Source organism: Ylistrum balloti, unplaced genomic scaffold (genome assembly GCF_031769215.1).
Source record: "Ylistrum balloti isolate Yb309-2 unplaced genomic scaffold, AGI_CSIRO_Ybal_v1 Utg371686, whole genome shotgun sequence".
Lineage (NCBI taxonomy): Eukaryota > Metazoa > Mollusca > Bivalvia > Pectinida > Pectinidae > Ylistrum > Ylistrum balloti.
In genome coordinates this window covers 198,545-211,378 of record NW_026782852.1, presented here as the reverse complement: position 1 = coordinate 211,378, position 12,834 = coordinate 198,545, and the positions used below count along the sequence as shown (strand labels likewise).

At 32.9% G+C, this 12,834-nt stretch overlaps 1 protein-coding gene across 1 annotated transcript; it reads right to left on the bottom strand.

The window, feature by feature from the left end:
* Positions 1–102: 102 nt before the first annotated feature.
* LOC132563355 (multiple epidermal growth factor-like domains protein 11) lies at positions 103–12,383 on the bottom strand (the record flags this gene model as incomplete). Its single annotated transcript, XM_060228116.1, has 13 exons — positions 12,297–12,383; positions 9,417–9,702; positions 8,901–9,005; positions 8,294–8,406; positions 7,461–7,595; positions 7,007–7,138; positions 5,959–6,087; positions 5,424–5,558; positions 4,157–4,252; positions 3,362–3,496; positions 2,830–2,934; positions 863–967; positions 103–247 (listed from the first exon to the last, which is right to left on the bottom strand). Coding segments are annotated over exons 2-13 (1,589 nt in total), but the record flags the coding sequence as incomplete, so codon positions are not given.
* Positions 12,384–12,834: the final 451 nt, after the last annotated feature.

Here is a 12,834-nt window from a genome sequence, read left to right as displayed (position 1 = left end):
TTTCGAATGTTGTGAGGAGAATTTCATTGATATGGTAGACATTTTGTGTAATTGTACACCAGAATTGGTTCAAGTAACACGAGATACAGAATCAGCACTTACTTTGTCGAGTTTTTAATGTTGCTGAAAACTCTGCCTTTATACAAGGCCACACCCACAATGACTATGATGACAAAGACACTTGGTATAACTGTGCCAAATACTAATCCCATGTTGGTTGCGTTTTGGTCCGACGTCTGTTTCACACCTAAAATACAACCGATGAAAATAGTTACATCAGGTGAAATAATTATACACACATTTGTATTGTCAAGATTAATCCTTATCTTCATCTGTTGGATTTCAAAATATGCATTTTAAAGAAGACGGTGAAAACTATTACAAATCCATTAGGAAATATCTAAACTTGTGGAAAAATAAATTCAATATGTTTGATAATCATTATGGCTCATGCTTCAATTTTAACCAAACAGATTATCATTTTATGAATATGTTGCGGAAGACAAGGAGGCGACCGAGGAAAACCGAAAGAGATCGAAATGAAAGTCAAAATCCAGATGGAGTGGTTATTTTCATATATATATATATATATCTGATAAGTCAGTAATAACATGAAGCACATGTCGATGTGTTGAACCGTGCCACTATTCAAATGAATCAAAATGTGGCATGCAATTTTACAGCAAATTCGGGAACCAAAAGTTCACCAATAGTGTAGCTCACCTAAAATCTCGCAGATTGTACAATAGGAACACAATTAAACAACACACTCAAAAATTCAAATGCATATATATTCAAATATATCCAACACATCTTCAAATAATGATATAGATTTTCATTGCGACCGGATGTGACAACGTACTTTTCCCCGCATCCAAACACCGACCATCGACTCTGTCGCATTTCGCGCCGTCATCACAATCGCATTTCTTACCACATCCTTTTCCGTACGCACCGGAAGGGCAAACTGTTCAACAGTAAGAGGTAGTGTTAAATCAGTGTTTAATTTAGACATTACGTTTGGCACTATCTATAACTTGAAACTTGAAAATTATTTGCAATAATACTCACTATAGACGTCTATAAGTAACTTATCTAACAATCACTTAGGTCCAAAGTTTTTAAATGATTAATGTATCGCCGACACCTACATGTAACTGTTTATATCATTTCAGACGTGTAAAAGTGTGATTTTTCTAGCCTTTTGGTCAAGATGGAAGACCTTCAGCCATACAAATGATGTACATTATATACTCACTACACAAATGTAAGAGCGCCAATAGGTTGAAAACACAATTATCATTCACCCATTGCTCGTTAGATGGGGGATTACACCAGCTCTGGGTTGAAATTTTTATCAGTATTTTGAATACCGTGTTTATACTTACCATTGAGACTTCTTTGAAATTTACTTAATGATATCATAGCCTACAAATAACATAACTAGTTTCTCACATATTTTTCTAAAAAAAAATCACATTCTTGTAATCATGTATTCATTAATGTTTCATTGTTATATCAGTACACAACACTGTCAAGTTTGTACCATGAAAAATATTCTTTCTGTTAATATTTTAAAGTTCATGCATTGGCGGGGGTTAAAAGAACCGTTTTTTTTCAAAATATTGTTGACAGAAATTAAAACCGATCATTTTTGAAAACACAGTGCTTTACATCATGCTGTAATTTGTTATCTTAATTTTTACAATTCTTATAGTGAACTTTTCTCGGTTATCACAAGTGAACTCACCATCATCACAGTTTACACCGGTCCAGCCTAACCCTAATTCACATGCCCCAGTCACCACATTACATCCAATAGTATGGTTTTCGTTACACGTACATGCATGCTGACATTTGGTACCGTAATTGCCATTGGCATGCTCTTTTATAAGAAGACACATGCAATATCACATTTCTAATACCAACATATGATATCTTAAATTGTTTTGTTTCTAAAAACGATATGAGGATATCAAAATTAGTAAATTTATTTACTATCATAAACCCAGAGAAAAAATACGCATACAGTCATCAAGTCTCAAAGCTACACATTCATATATGTATTTAAACATAACGGTTGAAATCACAGTTTTTTTTAAAGTTATATATATAGATATAAGAACAAAAAATTAACAGCAACTCTAATTCCAAATCACAATCACTAAAGTTCTTCAAGCATTTCGTTTATCTTCAGGTAATTGTATTTATGTCACATGTACGTTACATGGTAACCTACATTATGACGTAATATTATATTTTAATTTAATAAGATCTATAACGGTATTACCCAATATATATATAAATATGTAAATGTACGATACGCAAAGCGTTACTCCTATTTGAGTTACAAAATAATTACAATGTCCTATATATACCTCATTAATTTTCAAGACCTCACAGAAAAGGTCTTAAAAAGATGAATACCCCACGAAAGTCACTATATATATATATATATATGTGTGTGTGTGTGTGTGTGTTTTTTTTTTTTTTTTATCAAGCCATTATTAATTACGCCATATTGTGTTACCATGTGGGCAACTATGTAGGTCTACCGAGGAAGCAAAACTAATGGTAAAGCGTCTGAAGATATGAAAGCAATTATGCTTTAATAATAAAAAATGTTTCCAATTTTATAGCAATATATAAATCGATATATCGACCTATTTACTCGGAACAACATAACGTCAAATATAGTCGTGAGCAATATATAACACATCGAAATAATTCATCTAGATTTAGCTGCATAATATATCATCTTAAGGGACAATTTCTTCCGTTATTATGTAATGTGACAGTAGTCTTTCATTCAATTTTCAAATCACTTACGTTTTTCACATGAATATCCGGTCCTTCCATCAAAGCATTCACAAAGAACAGAATTATTACTTGGACTGCAAAATTCGGTTTGGTTGTTGACAGAGTCACATATATCTGAAATTTTAAGTGATCGATATATGCAGTTTCATTAATGACATTTAAACACTTTTTACAAAAGATATTGATATCGAATTTCATCCAAAAACATTAAAAAAACATTAATAAAAATCAAATATAGAAACATTGTCATTAACCAAACTTAAATTCAATTAAAGAACCGACACCCTCCATGTAAATCTTGGTCAATCCAAGTACGTAATGTCACGTTTTCAAAAGGAAAACAAGGTTTTTGTAAAAACGTGCCAAGTATCAATATGATATGCTTAGCCAAAGTCTTTGTTATTACTAAAATACACATGTTAATGTAACATAATTTTAGTAATCAACAGACTACATAATGACAAAAACATCAGTATTAAGTAGCTTAGACGGCATGATACTATCAATAAAAAAATCTACCTCATAGTACCAATAATGTTACCTTCTGGGTTACGTAGGATGACACGGATTGGTCCTTGTAGTAATTCCAATGATGTGTTCCGTCGGATACCTGTGCAATCATTTTTTCCTAGTGAAGGATCACAGTTAGAGGTTCCATTTACACTACACAAAAATCCTATAGGAAATAAACACGAAAAGGACTATAAAAATCAACGATAGTTGACTTAGATAACTTATTCCTGATACCTCTGACCCGAGGAAATGTGAAAATATTCATGTGTTGAAGATTTATTTGTTTAGCAAGAGCACAAATCATATTTCCTTTATTTTTGAGAAGATTTGTTTCTTTGAATAAATGACATCAATGATAGAAGCTACTACCACATTTCTTTCATATAACTATGATAAAAATGTCAGGTATTACACTATCGCCTCAAACTATAAGGTACAATTAAAGTCCTTTCGAAAATTTTGTAACAACATTTTTGATAATTTCGAATCCTACAGTTTGTACAGTAGTGCCAGGTCTACAAACCTGTTAACGAGATACTGCGCTGAATGATGTATTTTTGGTTTTGAAGAACGACCAATGCTTATTTACATTTCTGAGTAACAATAAGGTGTTAATTACTCAAGTAATTGAATAATCAACGAAATGAAAAACGAAATATGGTATACTAATTAATAAATGTATTTCAACAGGTATTCATTTGAAAGTATAAATTTCTTGAAGATCGCATTTCATTTTACATCAGATTTCTTTTTGGAATTCTTTTTAAATCAGGTTTACACGATAAAAAAAATCGTATTTAATGTAGATGTTTGCAAAACGTACTTGAAATGCATTCACCATTCACTGGATGACATGCCTCGGCGTCTGTACAGTTACATAGTTTCTGACAATTGACTCCGTATGTCCCAGGCTCACAGTCTGAAATTTAATCGATAATATTACGATGAACAAAAACAATAATTGATAATGACTACAACTCTCTTTGATAACACTCTACACCATCTAGGCCGAAATGTTTTAATCACCCATAATGTATCAAATATTTTTATAATGACCTGGAAATAATACCTTCGGTTATTTTTGACATGTCCCAGTTTTCTTTTGATTAATGTACAAGTTTGTTCTAGATAACAATATTCGTTCTACGTTTAACAACGTTCAAGGAGGGATTTATTTAATTAACTCTTAAATATTAATAATGTTTTAAGCAAATTATAAAAACCACGTGAAAGCCATAGACATTAGTGGAATAAGATTTTCAATATCTTCCAACAAGGAATCCAAAATGTAGAAAAAATATGATTTCTGTATTAGCTCTTCATCTATTCTGAATTAGAATTTTTATTACTTGTCAAAATTGTCATATTACAATGTATCATTGTTTTATAAATTAAAGTTTTGATAGTGATTATTTGATATATAGGAACTTTTAAATGACTTTTATTGTATACACAGAAAAAAACAGCGCATGGTACACAAAATTATAACAATGGTTTCTCTTATAACATACACCTGGGTTTTACTTCCTTGATCCAACACCGTATTATATTCATACGAGAGGTCAAAATGTATGTTGAAGTTACGCCGCTTGTTGTTACTTAACACTTTATAAGCAAACACAAATAGCCATAGTTTGTGAAATGAATAATTGAAATTTAAAACTTCTCTCTTGACGATGTGGTCCTCGTACAGGTATAGAGCATATAATATAATGTCATAAAACGAAGCATTTTTAGCGATAATGAGTTTGTAAACAGGGGTCATTTTTATTTCAATATTTCCCCTAGTAGTTACGACATTTTGTACTGTTGAAAGTCTATCGTACTTGGGAACTGCATGATTAATTCAGCAGGAAGGATAATAAACACCATCATGAATTGTTACTTTATAATCGTCGTCAGTATATCATAGTGAGTGGTATTTAATTATAATGAGCTTGGTGATCTGTTTATTTATAATGAACTTGGTGATCTGTTTATTTATAATGAACTTGATAATTTGGTTAATTATCAAGTAAATTTTCTAAACCATTATGACCTCACCAAGGTGGTTTACCAAAATCAACATTGAAATCCTTTTAATATCTTACATTCTGAACAATCACGATCTGTCCATCCAGCTGTACAATAACATTTTCCAGTTATAGCATCACATGCACGCGTATTGTTTGCAACACACGTGCATTTCTGTTGACAGTCGACACCAAAATGCTCATCATCACAGACTTAAATGAATGGAAATGAATTAAGTGATTAACATTGAATAAATAATATATTTTCCTTTACTGATGATAATAGCAACATATATATACATTCACAAGTAGATACACATATACACACGCATGCATTCATATGTATATGACCTCTCTCACACACACATATACATCCATCAATTCAACCATCCATCCATACAAATATAAACATGACAGATACCATGTAGTGGACACACAAATTGTCTTAATGTAATGCCATTCTTTATTTTATTACGAAGTATTTAATGCCGAATGTCTGCACGCACAGACCTATTAAATTGAATAATTGCACGAACAATGTACCGATAATAATATATATTGTATAGTCACTTAAAGAAACAGAAAATTGTCAGATGATAGAATCACGCATTACCTTCTGTGCAATTGACACCTGTTAAACCCGCAATACACTGGCATTCTCCAGTACGGGGATCGCAAGTTGCATTTGTGGGACAGGAACACTTTTGTTCACAGTAATATCCGTACTGACCTTCTGGACATACTGTAATAGAGACATGATTGATATTAAGTATTTATCATATGTTTACTACTGATAATACCGTTTTTGTGTGAAAACTCGGAAATTTCCATAAGTTGATATTACTCAAAGTCACATCACACACCCTGAAGTGATAGACAACATAGTGATAGATATCACACCACCCCCTCTCATTTTTTTATGTTCTGCCACTTCGGTTTATCGATGTCTGATTTGAACATAAATATTGGTGGCCTGGAAGAACTTTTTTTCGTACGAAAAATAATTTAGAATCCCACTCAAATTTCCGGATGGTGCCGTTTCTGGATTTATTTCCCTAATTAGTCATATTAGTACAGTACATCAAAACAAGGATACATTGACTGTACAATGAGAAAGATATCCGGACCGCAGTGATGTCTGCGCTGTTGATATCTCTATAACAGATAAATACAGGGCTGTCTTTGGCCACAGGAAGAATACTGTTTTCCTTTATGAACGATATCAAGACAAATTTTATTTACTCATCTGAAACATGTATTGGTGTGCTTTTAAAAAGTTAATGTTTATATATACTTGATATTTGAAGTTAGGAACTATCTAGCCATATTGATATTAATCATGACAAAGCATATTTCGTTACGATTTTTCTGTTGTTCTATTAAACCTGAAATCACTACCAATCAAGTAACTCCCACGAGATTGTACCGTAAGATATGATGTTATGTTGTAACGCCCTCATATTACCATTTACCATTATACAAAGTGTTACAAAATACCAAATTCAGGGCAAGATGGTGTCTCACCACAGGCGACGCCTTAGGCGATACCGTATTGAGGTACTAATAGGATTTGTATAGTCATGTGCTTTGAAAATCACATCAAAGTGTATCTACTATGATAAAATGTGATGAATACAAAGCGGTTTATAAATAACAAATACCTGTATTACACGTGTCACCTGTCCATCCCGGAGATGTGCAGTTGCATGTTCCATTCACGTGATTACACGTGCTATTGTTCTCACATGGACACGTGTTCTCACATTTGTAACCGTAAAACCCTTCGTCACAAACTGAAAATACATTTGGTTTTATTTTGTTTTATCAGTTTGTCACCATAGATAAAAGTTTTAAAAATCGGAATAATGTTATGACGATTTCACTACATGTTTTGCATCAAATTGAAAACCATTTCTGCACGATAGAACCATTTTCTACTATTTTATTTTTTTTATCTCCTTGTAATTGAAAATTGATATAGAAAAAAAAGGATTGCTTTGATTGAATAGTTTAAGAACTGCAAAATGTCTGAAATTGCCTACAATGTTTTCTGTGCCATCAAATATGTTGCAAAAAGGCCACTAACAATCGAGAAGCGTAATTATGATTTCTTACCATCAGTACAATTTGGTCCTGTCCAACCTTCCGTACATTTACATTGGCCTGAAGTCAAATCACAATCTGGTCGGGTATTGCCCGTACAGTTACAGTCAAGAGTGCAGTTTTCTCCATATTTACCAGTTTCACATCCTTCATAAAAGATAATTAAATTTATCATGAAAATAAATGTGTTTTATATAAATGTCAGAAATCCATATTTGTGTTAGTTCTGTACGAATGAAAATAAGGAAACTGTTAGGAACACCGATGTGAAAATAGGAAAGACATAGATAATGTCGAGTAAAGGATATTGATAATGAGTAAAGGATATTTAATTCTCTTTGACTACACTAATTGACAAAATTCAAAAAGGAGAATCCATTCGATCTATTTTAGATATTCAATCGTTTCAACAAAACTTGAAGGGGTTTTGTTTTCATGAATAAGGAAGATTATTTATTACGTACTTATCGAGTTGTGTAGATAAATATAACATATGCAAGACATCATTATCGCCAAATAATTATTTCGCTTTGGAAAAGGTAACTTTCAAATCATCTCGAATGTAGCTGGTGTATTCATATCCGTTCTTCAATGGTACAAAATTATTCCAATTGCAGGTTAAATTGTAAATCATTTCCTGTACTTATCCTCACAAACCATTATACTAAAATGTTCCTTCAACAGCTTTCCTCATACTTGAAACAAATTGTTTTTCTATTTTTTTTAATCCCTTTACTAATTCCAACTGAACACTATCGTGGGGATTTGGATGATACGTAAATTGAAAACTTCATGCTATTTTATATTTCATTCCATCATTTTTCAACAACTTGCATTATTCGTACCTTTAATACAAAACGCGGCGGTATCATTGTAAGGCACGAAACCTTCACAGCACGTAGCTTCCATAGAAGTTACTGTCTTGGTTTTTATTTGATATTTCAAACACGTAGTAGTCCTGAAAATACATAAAAGCGCTCAGAATATATTCAAGTATAACAACGATCCATGACGGCTGTTCTTTAATGCAGTCATGATTGATTTTCCATAAATACTTATCTATATGAGATCTTTGCTAGCACATTGAATTTTATCAACGAAATGTGTGGGTGTACTTGGAGAAGAAGACGTTTACCATTTCGTAACAACTAGTTTTGCTGTCCTTTCAATTCTTGAGAAGTGTCATTGTAAATCGTTATGTTTATATTTGTCCCAGTCTTTTTTCGAATCTGTGTTACGTTTTTATTTTGTTAACATGTTGGTGTTTTCGTTGTTATTGCTTTTTTTAAGTAATGCCGGTTGGTTTTTATTTTAATCGTATGGTCTTTTTTTTTAGCTTTAAACTGAGTTCCATATATGTACAAAGTGTACTCAGTTGAACTAATGACATAAGTATTTATAAGTTTTATATATAGTTAAATTTAGATATTTAAACTGCGGAATAATACTCACACATCCTTCTGACGACATTTTTTCCAAAAAATCAGAAAAGAGGTGCAGGTTTTCTTCTGTGAAACACAAGAGCCAATATACGACCCTTGAAAGGTAGCGGACGTCCTGAATTGATAAAAAAATCTACATCTGTGTATCATTGATATCATTATATTCATAATTTGTACGACGAAACTAGACGATTAAACACTTTATACATATCATCTTGTGATCAGATTAAATCATTTGTCTCACAGAAATAGTTTTTTTTTATGTCACGGTCTTTTATGTATAACAAAACATTTCATGCTTTTGATTATGTTGACACATGTTCGCAACAAGATATAAACATTTACATAATATTCTTGACTTACCAGTAATACAACGCCAACAATGACATTTGACGATGTATTTTCACATTTTCACAAATTGAATGTTCTAGAAATACAGTAGGCTGATTAACTAGGGAATTTAACGTTATCAGTGATGGTTCATTCATCAATATTTGTAAAATATTCAAGTCAGTAATTTTCTCACATTTTTATCCGTGTACAATTTTTAGGTTTCAAGAAATTGTCGGTCTCTGCATCTGATGGTAAAGTAGGGTTGTCCCCTTGTCCAGATGAACTTCCGTTTGAAATCATTACGTTGTTTGTCCCTGTTTTCGGTTTAGTGGTTGTAGCATGAGAAACATCAAGTCCTGCCAATATGACAAAGGTGTATACCACAACCAAACACATCGTACAATTTTGTACTGACATGGATGCCTTTCTCGTTGTGATGATATTCATTAGGATCAGAAATCGAAATCGGAGAGAATATCCTGAAAAATATCAAAGAAAATACCGACATGTTAACAAAATCTTACAGTAATATAAGGTTAAATTCATTGAAATTAGGTTAGGGTGCAAAAAGGATGTTGCTATCCAAAAAAGAAAAATTCACATATCAAATAGCTTGGTGGAAATTTGTCATTGTTGAAAGTGCATGCTTGCTATTTCTACTCTCTAGATTATATCTTAGCAATGTATATCAAATCATAAACTGGTAACAATGACAATGAGGTTTGCGCAACATTTTATGCACGCACAAAAACAAAGTTTGTTTATAACATATAACTAATTTGTTTATAACATATAACTAATTTGTTATTTTGAAAAAAAAAATCCATTCTTAAGTGCTGATGATATCAATGATAAACATGCCATTAGGCCCGATCGATTTCATTCCATCTGAAAGGGCGACCTTCTTAGTCAATAAGAATAAATATTCTACCAGTAAGTCCTTCATTCATTCAGGAAAGATTCATACCATTGTAAGTTTTAGGGAACTAGCTATCATCATGTGTTGATGACATTTGAATCCATATTGAGCCATAGGCATATTTTTTCATAGATCTAAAACACAATAAAGAATTCAATTTTCTTGCCAAACAAGGAAAACCCAAAGTGATCGAAAGGAAAGTCCAAATCTTCTACAAGGAGATGTACAATCCCTTTAATTAAATGAATTTCGTAATATTCATAAATCAGAAAATGTTAAGTACATATGTGTATTCTGAATTGCTATTCGAATGAATGGCATGCAAGTTAAGGCAAACCTTGGGGATTAAAAAAACTAAAAGGCTACCAGCAGTGTCTACCACTTGCGACCCAAAAGATTGCAATCTGTCCATTTATAAAGACACAAATATTACATCAATTCCATCACATACAGCTAACATAAAACAGATCAACTTTAATCGAGAACGGTGGTGTAAATTTAGGTATATATATATATACAGTGAAACCTCACCTAACGACCACCTCAAAATTACGACCACCCCGCTATTACGGGCACTTTTTTTCAGTCCCGTTTTTTTCCACTATATATCTTTGTATTGGTCGCTTCAGTATTACGACCACCCCTCTATTCCGTATAACGACCACTTCCTACAGTCCCAATGACCACTTATTAACGATAATTGACCTCACAATTACGACCACGGTCTGACCAGTGATTAAAGTTAACCTGTTGGGCAGTGAACCGCGAACGTGTGTCATTCACGACTATTGTTTTCGTCACGGGTTACCGACCCTGTCACCAGGTGGCGTTAAACGAAGTAAACATCGTTATCGGATTAACTTGGCCTACCCGTCCGAAACCGCGTGCTAGACACGTTTTAATAGCGATCTGTTGTTTGTTAATTATATATTGATAGATCGGTAGGTATATAAACACCTTAGAAGCCATGCATACCCAAAAGTGAATTATGTAGTCGTTTCGGCCGATATTCTTTGGTTTGCACGCGCACACGTTGTCGAGGGTTTTTAACTGTTTTTGTAGCAATGTTGCACTCTCGATATCGTTTGAACAATAAAAAACGTGTATGTGTTCCATTTTTTTTACGACACATTTTCTCTGTCACAAAACTCCGATGAACTTTATCAAGCAAAGACGAAACCACGGAAACGAAACGAGGTATCGCTATAAAAGGACGTATGAAAGGGGAGGCTGTCCAGATCCGTAGCTCTTCGCAATATTGTGCACTGGACTCTTTTTTTTAAGTAAAAAAAAATGTGTTGTACTGAGTGATACACTGATAAAGATTATGTGTTTGCAAATTTATTGTGAAAACATCATTATTCTTCTGTCAATTCAGCAATTTTGTCTTTTTTACATGCATTTCATAAAATTCAACATTTTAGTTTATTATTATTAGTTATTATTGTTGAATAATATACATGTACATTACTTTATGATATATATACTCTTTATTTTAAACAGAGTTACGGTTCTTTGTGGTCATAACCTCAATTAAGACCAAAAGACCACTTTTGCAGAAAGTGGTCTTAACAAAATTGAAAACGCAGACAACAAAATTGAATGAAAATGGCTGGCCACCAAAATGTTGACATTAAATTTATTATATATATCAAAGAGTCAAAGCCATGACTTAAAAACACAAATGACAATAATACTCAACAAAAATTTCCAAGACACTGTAATTGCATTCTATCAACCATAGAAGCAAATACTACTTAAAAAACAATGACAGCTAGCCTAACTTGGGGTTGACAAAAAACCGCTACTAAGACACTTCTGATACTGATCGGAATGTCTTCCTCACTCAAGGCTGCCCTTTATATATGTAACCCTATACATCCCTGTGGTGTGTCATGGTGTTTAAAACTTGTGTTCTCTTGTAACATAATGTAAAGGCTATATATATACAATATTACTGAGGAGTATGATATTACGTTACCGTGGCGTTCGAATTCAGCCCTTGATTTCCTCGCTGAACTGGAGCTTGCACACATGGTATCTATGGTGTTAATGAACTCACATCAACAGCCAGTGTGTTTAGTTATGTCTGCTTCCCTGGAGAATAATGTCTTATTTACTTCGAAAGCAGACGTACTTTTATGTGTCACGTACCTGATCGAGAAACCGGCCTTCCTTCAGTGCCAAGCAGATACTTTACTTTTCAAAGTAAACATCGGATATGGTGAGTCCATGTCATGTGAGTGAACGCTAACATAGACCAGGAAATAAAACACGAGGTTAAAATGATCGTCCTATGTAAATCGAGATACGAAGACTGTCGTTGTTTGTCAAGTATCTTATACTTAACAACACAAATCCCGGGAAATAAAATCTGCTTTTTGTCGTATCACTGATTCACCATAGCTTGATAAACACTCCTTACGAATACACAACACGCAGTGACGTCATCTCACACCTCATTATAATCCTTGTAAATATTAATTAGTTGGTAAGAGTGTTAGGAAGAACTGCATATGAGCTTAGAAAGTACAAAGTGTAAAAGATAAAAAACAATTATTCAACATCTGATTTAACGACATAAAAATTGCAATAGACAACTGATGTCAGTTACGAGATAAGTTCAATACACTTGAGCGTGCCTTTTGAACACGTTTTTATTCTTCGACTTATCAGCGAATTTAAATTAATT